The following is a 15,474-nucleotide window of genomic DNA, read 5'->3' on the forward strand; positions in this document are numbered from 1 at the left end:
GCCGTATTTTCAGTTGAATGCGTCTCTGCTGTCACATCGGGAGTTACATTGTCACAGACGGCAGAAAGGCCTTACACACATTACTGAACGCAGAGACCACTGATCCACCTGTACATTTTAGCATTTAGCATGTTCGCTAGATCCAGCAGCCACCTGTTGGTGACGTAACATATAGGTGTGCTTGATTTGGGTCACTGGACGTGCCTCTTGATACATTTCAGCTAAATGTACGAAACTCGGTAGTCACATGTAACATCCCAAAACAAAACCTAAAACAAGTCTCAATAGGATGTCAGCTATTTTGAATTTAGTGTGTATTTATGTTATTTTCTGCTTGTTTTGGGTACCAAAGTGTCGCTGGTTCAAATCCGAAGTGTACACTGGTAGCTGGAGATTTGCCTCCTGGGCACCTGCCGAGGCCCTTGAGCATAGCAACTGCTTCTTGGGCGCTGTGTAGTAGCTGCCCAACTGCTAATACCCGAATGAGTTAAATGCAGAGGTTACATTTTACTGTATCACCTTATGCTATATCTAACTATTTCAACTGTTTATCTCTTACTTTTAGCTAAGTATTTCAACTGTTAATTCATTACGTGGCTATCTTTTTCAACTTTCCACTACTTTTAACTATTTAAACCATTTACACATAGGCTACTTAGCTATTTCGCCTTATGCTAGCTAACTATTTAAACCATTTATCCATTACGTTTGGCTAGTTGCTCACTAGTTTTCAAGCACTCTCAATTCCAACATGTTGTTTACAAGTGGGAGCAATATGTGGATTTCTATTAAAATCTTAATATCTTTATTTTTTTTTAAATACATGGGATACTCCACTATCTTTCCACGTAACCCCTGGAAAATGCAGAAGTTCAACCACCCGCTGGAGTGCGAGCTGGTTGGGAATCACAGGTGTATCACGTCTTTTGTTCCAAAGTACTATAAGTATAGATATAGAGTTACAACCACAGAAAGAGAAGACTCACGCACAGCGTGTTTTGTCGTCAGTCACTGCCAACTCTGTTGATTCACCTTGTGTTTGGTTATTCATCAGGTGGGTCATCTTGCCATTCAGCAGTGAATGGGGTCAGCGGGGAGGTCCGTTTACTCACGTCAGGTCACACACTCAGAAAGTAAATAATTAAGGATCAGGTCTTGACAAAGCAACTTGTCTTTGGTGACAGTTTACTTGTGGAATGTAGTTTAATGTTGTTTTAATCCCTGGGTATTTTGTTATATGTTCTATAATCTGCATTGGGTGATTCAGATGGTGATTTATTAGATTCAAGGACAGCCCCCTCAAGATTAACCATCTAGTGTGACATACATTACACTCATGATCATGACAGTACCTAAAACATATAAATGTCCACATAGCTCTACAGCAGTATAGGGAAGGTGTGAAATAAAGTTGCCAAAAAGGAAATGGGCCCGACTTGAGAGAACAAAGGAAACGCTTTTGTAGAGAGTATTAATAATTCAGTGTTTATTCCACAGAGGCATTCTGCAGGCAACGTGATGATTAATTAGTAGATTATGTGAAATGCATCCCAGTAATTAACTGAGGACTTATAGGTCCGGCTGTTGGCACCCAGACTCTGAACTTCAGTCACACTGATAAAACATGACTTATAAATATCAAACATTATTGTATTTTCTTTTTTTGTTGTTGTACAATATCCCCTCCTAACATGTTATAAGACAACTGAAATGACTTTGCTTTGATTATGCAGAATGATCCATTTCAGAATAACGTATATGCCTGGATTATAAATATTTAAATTGTGTACATCACTTGAATGTTGCAGCAGGTAAAGGTGAAGCTAGTTTTAAATCGTCTTAATCTGAAATATTTATTTGTTGATTATACTTTATGTGGCTATTAATCTGAATCTGCAAGGTAACTAAAGTTATCAAATAAATGTAGTGGAGTACAAAGTTGCCGTAGTGGAAACATGAAGTAGCAGAAAATGGAAATACTCAAGTAAAGTACAAGTACTTGTACATTGTAACCTACTTGAGTGAATGTACTTTCCATCACTGTTAACCTCCTTGGAAACAATGCACTTTTACTGGCTACCTCATCCTGCTCCACTATCCCTTACCCAACCACCTGTGACTGTAATAAAGAAAATAAAAGAATAATAATGATGATATTAAAATGATCACTTTGATAAGACAATATTGATTACTTTAAATAGAGGAAAATTGCATTCCTCATAATAGACTTACATAAAAAAACCTCTACAAAAAGGGGAAGAGTTTAGTTTAATTCTTCAACTCCAGTGCCCCAATGTGATGTTTTCTGCACGTACACTCGCACAGACTCAACGCAAGCCGCTCCCACTGTTAGAAAAAAAAAAGTTTCGGTTACTATTTTCTCGGTGCTATAAATACGGAACGCAGCGCACATCTGCACCTCAGCGCAAGGAGTGGTCAGTCAGAGCGAACAGGTGTCTCTACAGCTGCAGTCACACTTCATCCACAGGATACCTACCGCGTGATCTCTCCGGTAAACGAACGCATACAGCTGCAAAATGCCAAAGTGCCCAAAGTGTCAGAAGGAGGTTTACTTCGGTAAGATCTTGTTCTCTTGTTTTCGTTTTTCTACATGCAGGATGTCGTGTTTCCTGGTTAATGAAGTGTTGGCGGTTTTTCTGCACAAATCAGGAAACAGCAGATTTACAATATTCAATATCACGTGAAGGACTTAAATAGAAAATAAATAATAAATCATGTATTGAATTGAATTACTGAAGTGCAAGTGCAGAAGTATTATCAGTCAAATTAAAGTATCCAAAGTACGTGTGCACAATGGCTCCTGTCATCATATTATTGCATCATTATTAATGATGCAACAACAGTATTTGATGTAGTTGGTGAAAGTGGAGCTGATTTTAACTGCTCGTTTAATAAAAAATGCATCATAATGTCACGCACATATATTAATTTTTTGTATGTAAAATCACAATTTGCAAAGAAATCAGTAACTATCTTTGTGAAATATATGCATTTCAGTAACGAGTACAATATGTCCCTCTGGAACTCTGTGTAGTATAAGTTGAAATATTAATATTTATTTACCTAAATATATATTAATAGGCTATATAAGTAAAATACCTCAAAATTGTGCCAAATTACAGTACTTGAGTAGATGTACTTGGTTACTTTCCGCCACTGAGAATACAAGGGCCATTGTGCATAGTGAGTACTCGTACTTTTGAAACTTGATAATACTTTTGCAAAAGTAATTAGAATGCAGGACTTTTAATTTTAGTGTTTTTTGGATTGCAGTGCTGCTTCTATTAGCTAAGTTAATGATCTCAATGCTTCTTCCACCACTGATGCTTTGGATGTAAAATATTAATCTGAAGAGTGACCATAGAGCTGAAAGTACAACATTTACTGGCTACCTTTGTATTTATTTATACGTATACATTTTTGCACATTAGTGCCCCGGTATAGCCTCAAAAGGCCACTGCACTCTGTAAGCTTTCTTGTTATCAAGTTACTTTGGAGAGATAAGATCCGTGCTCCCTGAAATTGAATTGTCTTTCCTGATGTCTGATGCGCTGGATGAATAATGACCCGATGCAGCGGAAGGAAGCCGGCTCCATCCCTGTAGGTCTGTCTCATGAGTATGCCGTCAAAGCATGGAGCGATTACTGCATCCAGAGAGGACGGGGACAGCTCCATTTTATTTGTGACTTAATCCATTTACCACATTGTCTGCTGCGCAGTAGTGCAACGGAGTAAATCTTCTCCGGGGAGACGTGCAGAGGCTGAGGGCCAATGCAGAATACAAAGCCAAGTCTTTGGACTGTCAGTCAGATGAATTGACCGTGCGACCGGGGAGCCATGCCTCCCATTCTTCCTTGTCATGGATAAACCGTCCCCATCTGGCCAAAACAAGCAAACCAATTTGTTTCGTCCAGAACAAGCCGACCAAAGAAAATATGCACTTTTCTAATATACGTATAGCTGAGAGGAAATGTAGCCTGGAACAAAGCTTTGCATTCTTTACATGGAAGCAGAGTCGCATCATTAAGCTGAACCGTCTGCATCAGTTTCTCCCCCAAACCTCCTCGATAGGTTCCATGTCTCACCCCTGTCACACCCTACATCGCACCTCACTGCTCCACTCACCCATCCTCTCCCCCCTCTCTCTCTCTCTCTCTCTCCCTCTCTCTGTCTCTTTTGCGTCTCATCTGTCTTAATGTTTCTAAACTCTCAGATGGAAACAATCAGGCTACCGCTGCCTCACTAAATGATGAGGGGGGGGGGGAACTTGGTCCAAGCCCAGATACACAAAGAGCACAAGACAAAAAAAAAAAAGTACAGTGCCAAAAAAAAAGCGTTGGAAACAACGAAGCTAACATGTTGAATCAATAAAAGAAGTGTCTTTTTAATCCATTCAAAAAAAACATACATTTATCTTACTTAGTGAGCTTTAGAGGTGCTGGTAGATCTTTATTGCCTTTGGATAGAGCCAGGCTAGCTGTTCCCCTCTGTTTCCAGTCTTTTTGCTAAGCTAATTGCCTGCTGGCGGTAGCTTCATATTAAACATGAGAGTGGTATCAAACTCCTCATCCAACTCTTGTCCAGAAAAAGAATAAATGCCTAACTATTAGAGATAGTATTACAGATTGTTATTTTATTTAAGGTCATCCGCCAACTCTAAATGCTTCAAACTGCATTCTCAGCCTCTTTTTTTTTTTTTTAGCTTGACCTCTTGAGCCTCTATTTTTTTAGCTTGACAAACTGTTATACAACCACTCTATGAATCTTTTTTGGGATGGAATGAAGAGTTGTGTCTGCTTGTGTATACTGGATTGCCTCCATAAATTCCAGGCAGGGCGAGTTGATGCAGAGAACAGATCTGACTATTTCTTATGTCTCTCACGCCCCATTTACTCTCATATCGTCAGGTAAAGTAAATAACCTGTGCATAAATAAAGAGTGCTTTATCAGATCCGCATACAATCAAGAGTAAAACAACATTACATGGGCGTCAACACAGCTGATCAGGATCTACTGCAGGCTCTATTTACTGCTTGTACAGGCAAGAACTCACTGTTTGCTCCGTCCACTAATTTGTTATTTTAATCTAAATACAGTCGTCATTTCGGGTCAAACAAGCTCCACCACTTTTTGTTGAAATGTTTTCATGCAAATTGCCTGAGAGGCTGACCTCGCCCTGGAGCACTTTGCCTGTTTCCGCTGCACGTTGCATAATCTCATGTGACATCGGGTTATTTTTAGGGAGGAAGTGTGTCATATCCTGATCTTGTGGGAAGGTTTGGAGATCAGTGGGCTTCACCTGCGTTATTCGTTCATACATCTGCAGTCCTTTTTTTAATATCTTTTATGAGGTTGTTTTTTTCCCCAGAAAATCTGCAGATGTCAATCAAGTTCTATGCTGCTCACGAGTTACGACATGTTTGGTAGAAACAACCTCGGTTCATGATAACACGTCCTCCACTTCTGCATTTCCTCTGCATTCACTGCAGCCTTTTTTTTCATCTTTGCATATAGATTCTTGGCCAGATTCTTGCTCTTAATCTTTTGAAAAATCTCAAAAGTTAACTCCATCTTGTCCACTCCCCACTTTTACAGTCCTCCTGATGGGTGTTTGTGCAGATCAGCCCTGCTGATAAAGACGGTCTTTATTAGTTTATGAGGCAGGACAAATTCCTCAGGGACACTCAGACCTCTTTTCCCCTCCAGCACCCCACCCAAACAATGTTCTCAAAGTTTTCTGCAAAGACATGATTTAACACTGATATCGTGACCCTGTGACACTTCCATCTCCTCTTCAGACTACAGTAGCTCTCTATGTGGTGGACGTTTAAGGCTCATTTTGTGGTTTGTGTGTGTTTGGCAGCCGAGAGGGTGACATCGCTGGGCAAGGACTGGCACAGGCCCTGTCTGAAGTGTGAGAAGTGCAAAAAGACATTGACGGCTGGCTCACATGCAGAGGTACGGACAAGGATATCCTGCAATCTTTAATAGTGTGCACACTTTTAATCAACAACAGTTATAAATATGCTTATATTCAAGAAGTAAAGCTCAAATACTTGGCTAATGATGGGGAAAAAACAAGCACAAAGAGATTTAGATATTTTAGCATTTTAGAAACATTTTACAGAATCTCATGTATCGCTCTGATACGACCGAGTCAGCTAGTTGCCCCAAATCATATTTAGTTGGGTAAATGTATGTATACAGCCCTGAGTGAAGAAGGGGTTTGATTTGAAGCACTTTTTAATTGGACATATATTTAGCATATAACAAGAGAAAAATGGCCAATTAACACAGACCTACGACAGAATAATGTGAACAGATAAGAAGCATGATCGCCTCTAAAAGACTAAAATAGACTCATTTTTATATATCATATGAATGCTTAGTTCATTTCTACATTCCCAGTGTTTGCTGTGCTAATACAACTCTGCCTCTTACAGCATGAAGGCACGCCATACTGTCACACTCCGTGCTACAGTGCACTGTTTGGACCTGGAGGTAAGCATGTTCCCCTCAGTCACCTTTGATCGTTAAGACTCTCGGCTCTGTGTGAGGACGATGTTCCGTGTCTGATAGCGTCGAGGCTGTAAACGGTCCTACCAAAGCACACACTGTCACGGATGGGATCACACACACCCAATAAACCAGTCCTTACATAATTGGTAACATTTTGTTAAACTCTAATCTCGCGTGAAGGAATAAATTCTCTCTCAGATTTTCAAAGTAAAAGTCAAAAATGTCTAATCTTAGTGTTATTTCACTGATGTAATTCCTTCCTGTCTCTTTCCTCCCAGGATTTGGTCATGGTGGAGCCGAGAGCCACAAGTACTAATACACAGGTAGTGTGCGCACGTTCATCGTTCATTCATTTGCTTGTTCATCTCATACATTTTCATACTATTTGTTAAGACAAACAGACCTTGACTCTAAGCAAATCCCTTCCTGTACTTTGCCCTGCATGCCTCACGTGTGTTTTCCTCTCCTTCATCATCAGGTTCAATGTTGCCTGGAAACGAGATTGAAGAAGCCAGACACTGCTCCCGAGTCCCAATAAAAACCGGCAAACAAACTGTGCTCTCATTCAGAAGAAACATTTTGTGTGTGTGTGTGTTTTTATTTTAATGTTGTTTTTACTTCTGGTTTCTGAAGATCATTGTGCATCATTCCCATGATATCGTAATGAAGTGGTTGTCTTTAAGGACATTCTGATTAAACCTTTTAAATTTGTGTCATTCTTCACCTTTATTGTATTGTATTGTCAATTCTCTGCAGTCTTTGTATGAAACACCTTTGCATTAGAGCAATTTCTTCGCTGATGACGACGTTCAAGTCACGTGCATTTAGTGCCCATATGTAATTGAATCTACATTTATTTCACCCCATGACATATCTTTCTGCTAAAAAAACACATGACTACTTCACTTCCCCTGACATAAATGACTGACCCTTAAACCCATGAGCTTTATGTTGTCTGGTTACATAATCCTTCGTACTTTATCACATCAGATTCAATTAAACATTTTGCAGCGATATGAGTTTTGAACTCGATAATCATTAAAAAATGTCCATTTAGAGGACGATAAAACTTGCATGATTTATACCTGACCATAAACAAAATGGAGTAGTACAAATCTGCAAAATGTTCTAGAGCTTTTAGTCAAATTGCATGATCTTAAAAGCTAGATGAATTACAATATGTCAGTTTAGAGAGACAGGAAACGCAGGACGAGTGAGGGGTTATGACACAAGCAGGACACCCATTTTTGATTTCTTAATTTAATACAGGCCCTGATATTATAACCATGTTAAGTATGGAGGTTGAAAGTTTATTCATGGACTGAAAACAGTGCTGGGCAAAAATACAAATGTGTATATCTCAACTGGCCAAACTCCATCTGTGGGATTATTTTGCCAACGAAGGTCAGGGAATTTAATTGATCTCAATAGCAGCAATGTTTGATTTGGCTGATGCCGCTCAAAATACCTTCAAATGTTTTTTACCAAATGCATACATTTGCTGGTGCATTGTGGGTAGACAGGGCCGCTGAGGCCGGCCTGAGTTTCTCCAGATCCACCAGATGCTTCCTCTTTGCTTCTTTTGGGTTCAGTTGCCAAACACGCCCACCCTCGCTGACAATGAATCACGAAGCAGCCGCCACCCACCACCAAAATCCTCTGCCATCCCACCCCGACAGTTGCTATGGCAAGAGACACAAACAAGCCCCAACAGACGTCTGGCTGTCTGTCACCCTCTCTTTTTTTAATTCTGCAACAAAGACGGTCACTGTCACAGGAAATCACGACCAACGCCACAGACACTGAGGCAACTCTGCAAAACATGCAGAGGATTCTTTGGCAATGAAGCATTTTTCAGATTATTCTCTAAACTGGCAGTTAAAGGAAACACAAATGTAGCTTGTTCATGCATAACCTATAACATGACCTATGGTTTCAGCCTACACCTTTTCAGTCATTGCTGTCGTTTGTTTTTGACATTTACTCATTATTTTGTGGCTGTTTAAGAACTTAGGTTTTTAACGTAAAGACAGAAATAAAGATAAATTCATTTAAAAAACAGTGAACAAAAATGCTAAAAGGACTCAGCTACAATACTTTTGTAATTTAAAAATGACAAGAATCTATGTTTACTGCTGCTTAGGCCTATAGTTAACACATGCATGGATAACCACACATTTTCTACGAAGAATTTGTAGTAATTTTAAAACAGACAAAAGAAGCATTTCTCGTTGACATCCGCAGATTTTAGCTTAATTGACAACTGTTGCTAGCAGGTTTTATCAACTCTAGCTAGCTAGCTAATTGAGCGTTGACTCTGAGTCGATTGTTCACACAAATCTGTTTTAAAACAAGTATCTTGTATAAAGATAAATAAATTACACACAGTATAGTATACTTTTAATGGCTACATACATGGATATTGTGCTAAAAGACGGAGGCTAACGCTAACAGGTCCCAGGGAAAAAGTTAGCATCCTCATCTGATGAACTACGGAAACAAATTAACATTTGGTCCTAACGTCTTTTAAGTATGATGAGCTAAAGTGTAAAATCATTCAGGTATTTTACGCTCTAACATACATGTTTTAATTGTTAACGTTAGAAAAGAAAAGCTGATTAGGATAAGGGCAAATTCATGCGATTGGTAAACTTTCCCAAATTCAATAAAGAGCAGGACAGAGCCTAAACTCTGTAGCAACCACATCCAAGACATGTCTGCACGCAGTGGGGTCATGTATGCGGTGCTTTTTATCAAAAACCTGTAACCCACAAACTAATGCTCGGTCTTGGAAGTAGCAGTTACTGCTAAGCTAGCTAGATAAACAAACTAACACTGATGTGTTTTTCGGTTTACTAAAGGCTAAAATTGTTGTCTTTATTGAAATGTCTATTGTAGCGGACATGAAACAGATAGTTAGGGTTATTTATACATGAAGACGGATACGATAAAGTGGAAAATGTCTTTGTGATGTGTAGTCTGAGGGGGTTAATGCTCCCAGTCTGAAGTGCAGTGTTTCCGTGTTTTGACACGGTCTGGTGAAGTGTGTTTAGATTCCTCTTCTGATAATAATAGTTTTGAGAATGCAAATATCTCTCCATCACTCTTTAACTTTTTGCACAGAAAATACCAACATCTTGGTCTTCATCCAGATGTTTGTGTGAAACCTGCAGCGGTAACAAAGTTCACAGTTTGATTGTGGGTAGGTAGGCTACAGTAAATACCAAGAAGATGTATTTCTGGCTCATAATAGTCTAAAAGCACATAGTTAGTCCATGATGTCGAGAGCCAATGAGGATAATTTCCTGACATGATCACAATGAAAGCATTGTGGCGGCAGAAAGAGCATTTGTAAAGCACTTATGGTGACTTACACTGCACTTAAAGTGAAGTGTTACCAGTTTTTCTTTTTCCCTGTCGAGCAGGAGGAGAGGGAAGCCGACAACCTGCTGTGTCAGCGTGAATCACCGGCCCTCAGTCATGAAACCGTAAAATTAGACTCATAAACCTATTAAGGGCTGGAAAATAAGTGTAGAAGTATCTCACAGCGATTACAACTCATGCACACATGCAGCCCTGGCAAGCCAAGAGTAAGAAATAGATTAATTGAAAGAGTCCAGTGGACCGTAAGGGTGTGGCTTAGTTAACTTTACAATATATTTTATGAGAAGGCAGAGTAAGATATCGTCATCTACAAATGTAGATATGGTTCATTCCAAGACTTATTTTTATTGTGGCACTTGAAGAGAGTAAAGATAGGCCAGGCCAACAAACAAATCAAATAATGATCTTATCCTAAGAGGAAACAACATCAGGTCAGACATACAAGAATAAATTAAAGTAATTTCAAGGAGTACAACAGGCTTAAACTTCCAAATTAACAAAAACAACAAATTGACCTTCTTATGTAAGGCTTCTCTTGGTTGGATTTGAAACTGTCTGACTTTGGTGACTCCTAGTGGTTGTTATAAAAAGATACACTGATACGCCTCATTGAATACTCCAGATACACACATGATAGTTTACTCAACAGCAATCAATAAAGGGAGATTTACGACACTTAGTAATCGTATTGTATAGTCACTGACAGCTGTACTCAACAGCATTTTTTGCATCTGTAAAAAGCATTGCATTGTGGGATTGTTTGCAGAAAGTAGCAATATAAATGTTTTGTTCCACTGTGGAAAGTTTGTCATAGCTCTATTGGTGGAAAGTTAAACTTAATACATTTACTCAAGTGCTGTACTTAAGTACAAATTTGATGGACTTTACTTGAGTACTTCCTTTTAAAGATACGTTGTACTTCCACTCTTTTATATTTTGCAGGGAAATATTGTACTCTTAACTCCTCTACATTTATCTGACAGCTTTACTGATTTTTCAGATGAAGATTTTACGCAAAAAACGTTTTTAAAACAATATATTGTTAAAAGTTGAATGAACTATAGTAACGTATATAAATTGTGGTAATTAAAATTAGCTCCTCCTCAACCGGCTACAACATTGATAATATAAAGTGTTATAGTAACTGATAGGATAATATAGTACATGTTAAAGTAGCATTTTAATGACAAGGCCCATTCTCTTGTTTAATGAGTACTTTTACGTTTGATACACTTCTTATTGCAAATACTTACATGTAAAAGTTTGAATACAGGACTTTTACTAACAACAGAATATTTTCACAGAGTGATATTGGTACTTTTACTTAATTAAAAGATCTAAATGCTTCTTCCACCACTGCAGAGCACTATAATGTGGATATGTTTCACAATTAAAATAACACGGTGGAAGGTAAATATACAATAGTGCAGTGTGGAGTAAACAGGGAGGGGTTTTGGACACAGCCAAGAACTTATTGCATCGGTTTTAATTTATATTTTATAACAGACAGGCTTTAGGTAAGTAGGACACAGGACCAAAAGGTGCCACAGAATTTCTGTAACAAATACCCGTGTTAGTGTTCAACCTGCACATTTGTGTTCACATCTGGAAATGCAGTTTAAAATCTGCATGTTAGAGTTAATGCAACAAGTAGTTTATCGTTTTTATTGTTGTTTATGAATGGATCTACTCATAAACACACTCTTAAGTCTTGTAAAAGAGGATCTTTAGGCTCTTAAAGAGATTACCACACCATTACTGGTCTTCCTGCTTTTCTAACAATACTAAAGAATGGGGAGAATACTTCATATCCTCGAGCCCAACACGGAGGACTTTAAACTGAATCACATGTGTGAAATCGTGGAAGCCATAAAATCAGCCCTACCAGTTTTAATATGGACACACACACATGCCTTTGCCAACAGGCTTTTATTGTTTTTATTTTTAACATCTGTCTTTCCTACAAGAATGAACTTTCTAAAGTAGACCATTTAAAATAATAAAGTTTATTTGCATAAATAATCTTTACATTCACCAGACTGTGCACACGTGGTCCACTCTAAGAGTTTCCACTCCCAAAAACATATTAAAGTAATTTCAGAGCATTAAAGAAAGATGTGAACAGGAAATCTACCATATACTTTTCACCCACTCTAAAGCTTATCCATAAAAATGACTTTATTTAATAATTGTAACTAACTGTTAACACAAATGTCAGAGCAATGCAGCCAAGGTTTATAATTTTCTACTTGTTGTTGAAGAGTTAAATCAAAATACATAATTGCTTCCATGTTTGAATGGGTTACTGCTATGGCAGCTAAATCTAGATATAAATTTAAAGGGTCACAAGACAATTTATGGGACACAATAGTAGAAAACCGAAAAAGAGACTCACAAAGACACACACTATGAAACGAGGCATAACAACCACAAAGAGACACAACATGCACTACAAAGAGACACAAAGGAACTACAAAAAGAGACAGAAGAAGACTACAAAAAGGGGCAAAACAACCACAGACAAAAAAGAGACACAAAACATTAAATATTTAGTCTGTGTTTTGCTCCTATAGGAGAGATGGTGGGGCCTTTTGCATGTATGTTTCTAGGGGCCTGTTGTCTCATAATCAGCCACCACCCTTCTATCACCATCACTGGCCTCGCGCTGGCCAAATAAAATCCAGTGTGTGAATTTGGTTAAACATGCACCCGTACAACCTCTTGCTTTGAGAAATGTTAACTCGGGGAGTGGTGTTCAGTCCTGTTGGAGTCTGGCTGAACGCATCAATCCAGAGCCTCCAGAGAAGAGCTTCATGCAGATGACCAGCCAGGCCTTGTGGCGGTTACTGAGCAGAATCTGGTCCTCATTGCTCTGATTGAATATGCATGGCTCTCTCAGATACTCCCTCTGTTCGCAATCCCTCCCCCTATCATTCCTTCCTTCTTATCCTTCCTTCCTTTCCTCCTTCCTTCCATCCTATCTCATTTGCCATTACTGGGCTGCAGTTGATTAGTGCTGCTGGATGCATCTGTTTCCACTGCGGCGCACCATCTCAGCACATGCGTATAAATAGGCCCTCTGGTGCTGTAATTGCTAATAAGGATCCAGTGTGTGAGCAGGGGGGGGGAGGAAGAGCTGCTGCCATAAGCATTTGTATTCACCAGTGACTCCAAGCCCAGGAGGAAGCCTCTGCGCTGGGGTAGATAATGAGGCAGCCAGGCCTCTGAGCCTGGGCCTGGATCTCCGAAAATTATCTTGGTGAATGAATCATGCCCTTTTTCCTGTTTAAGCCAAAGGGTAACAGTCTGGTAAACTCCCTTCTCCTCAAATGCTTCCAGCAGCTTCAACAACAAGGGTCTCCCTGTTACAGAGCAATTAAACATGAAAATGAGTCTGATGTCACACCACGATTAACGTAAAAAGTAGATTATTTTTTTAGTTCAAACCAGCACTGAAGTGATTGGAGGATGGACAGAAACCTAATTTTAATATTGAATAAACTTGAAGAGTCTACGGACTCGCTAGTGTCTCTGCGAGGCTGTACTGGGGCACACGTGGTGCTTTGCGCTAAACGCTAACACCAGCATGCTCACACGCTCACAATAACAATGTTAGCATGCAGATGCTATGCGGGTGAAATATGTACCATGTGCACTATCTTAGCTTACCCTGTTAGCATGCTAACATTTGCCAATTCCGTTTTTTTATCAAAGTATTGGAAAGACTTGAGCCGAAGGTGGCGCTACACATAAAATGTGAAATTAGGTCATCACCAAAGTTATCATAATGAATCCTCTGGGGAATATGTGTATCAAATCTAATTGCAATCTAATTCAGTCTGGACCAAAATGGTGGATCAGAGTCACTTATTTTTCTCTTCTTCATATCATTTTAAATTGAATATCTTTCAGTTATTTGACTGTTAGCCGGACAAAACAAAAACCTCTGGGTCTGGAATATTGTAATAGCTGTTGTTGACTATTTTCTAGTCTGAACTGCTTTGGACACCACCTCTTGGACTTGGCAGGATCTTGACAGCCCTCATATCACACCTCCTGTTGGTCTCAGATCTGATGTCCAGGCTTATACAGTATCGAGGTTGAGCATAATGACAGGTTGAGTGTTCTTGCATGTGTGAAAGGGGGCATGAAAAAAAATAACCCCATTAATTTCCTCTGTCTGCCTCCTACACACACTCTTGTTCTCACAGCACCTGGCCAGGATCACCGGGGTTTTCTCTCGACACATGCTGTCTGAGCACCGAGAGGGTTTGTTGACAGTGTAATTTTACCACGGCTGTGATAGATAACCTGTGGTCTTCTCCGCGTGTCCGAGTGACGGATGCTCAGCAAAAAAAAGTGTAAGTTATCATTAAGCTGGAGGAATTTCCTCAGAAGTGTGCTTCTAAATGGAAAAGATTAACGTAGTTTTTCAAACTCACACGACATTGAGAAATGGATGCGAATGAGCTTTCATGCAATTTTGTGATTAAGTGTTTTCCATTGAAATCCTGTGAGACCTCGCTTTGATCTCTAATTTTCTCCAGCTGTACGATAGTCAGATACGATTGTGTTCTTGCACTCGTCTCCTCCGATCCTCAACTCCCATCCCTCTTCCTCCTACCTTCCTCCTCCTCCTCCTCCCACGTTTTGGAACAAGGATAAACAGTATACGCGAGGACACATCTGAGCCGCATGCTGTTCTTGTTTGCCTTTCCCAGATTGCCCTGCTGCCGGCCCTGGTGCTAGTGGGAGTTGGCAGTTCCCCTCATTTTATCTCCACTGTCAGATGCTACTGAGCGACAGTGACGTCTTAACCACGGTCACGGTCACAGTCACTCACACACACACACACACACACACACACACACACACACACACACACACACACACACACACACACACACACACACACACACACACACACACACACACACACACACACACACACACACACACACAGACATGACAGGTATTTAACATTTTCTACACTGTATAGCTGCTTCATCAACGAGGTAAAAACACACCGGGGGCATACACAAATATGGTGAAGACAACAGAAGCAATAAACTGTTCAGGGTGTTTTTGCATGTTGGCAGCTTAAATTTCAACTTCTATTACCAGAAATATGTATTTTCACTTAAAAACAAAGAGAAAAACACACCGCATATCTATCTTGACTGAGCCAGATATCGAATGATCGCTTTATGCTTAAAAGGATACAAAGTTCTGAAGGTTAAGAGACTTTTTGATATTTTGCTTTAAAGTTTATATATTTCTTTTTATGAGCGCGATCATTATCACACCATTAGAAATAATATGTTCACATTAAAATGACAGTAGGAAACAAGTTCTGTTGTGCAGACCGTAAAGCCCTCTTGAGACATCTCGTCATGAGCTGCATACATACAATCTTGACACCTTTAAGCTATCAAACCACTACATGACAACCAAAGGGCCCCAGCAAACAAACAAGCAGCACAGCTCGGCTCCCGGCTGCTGTTACGACGGCGCCCTCCTCTGCTATCTGCAGGTACTGCAGTGCTTGAC

General features: G+C 39.6%; 1 protein-coding gene across 1 annotated transcript; it reads left to right on the forward strand.

The window, feature by feature from the left end:
* The first annotated feature begins 2,405 nt into the window (after positions 1–2,405).
* Positions 2,406–7,251, forward strand: crip1 (cysteine-rich protein 1). The gene is made up of 5 exons (XM_079175068.1): positions 2,406–2,577; positions 5,885–5,979; positions 6,465–6,522; positions 6,819–6,863; positions 7,019–7,251. The coding sequence occupies exons 1-4, from the start codon at positions 2,538–2,540 to the stop codon at positions 6,854–6,856; spliced, it is 231 nt and encodes a 76-aa protein (XP_079031194.1). The 5' UTR covers positions 2,406–2,537; the 3' UTR covers positions 6,857–6,863; positions 7,019–7,251.
* Positions 7,252–15,474: the final 8,223 nt, after the last annotated feature.

Source organism: Pholis gunnellus, assembly GCF_910591455.1.
Source record: "Pholis gunnellus genome assembly, chromosome: 15".
Classification (NCBI taxonomy): Eukaryota; Metazoa; Chordata; class Actinopteri; order Perciformes; family Pholidae; genus Pholis; species Pholis gunnellus.

What these genes read in the sequence shown, in the direction of transcription:
- crip1 (XM_079175068.1), top strand. Translation starts at nt 2,538, where the DNA reads ATGCCAAAGTGCCCAAAGTGTCAGAAGGAGGTTTACTTCG. An exon ending in CGGCTGGCTCACATGCAGAG is followed by an intron (nt 5,980 to 6,464) that starts GTACGGACAAGG and finishes TGCCTCTTACAG; the next exon opens with CATGAAGGCACGCCATACTG. An exon ending in TGCACTGTTTGGACCTGGAG is followed by an intron (nt 6,523 to 6,818) that starts GTAAGCATGTTC and finishes CTTTCCTCCCAG; the next exon opens with GATTTGGTCATGGTGGAGCC.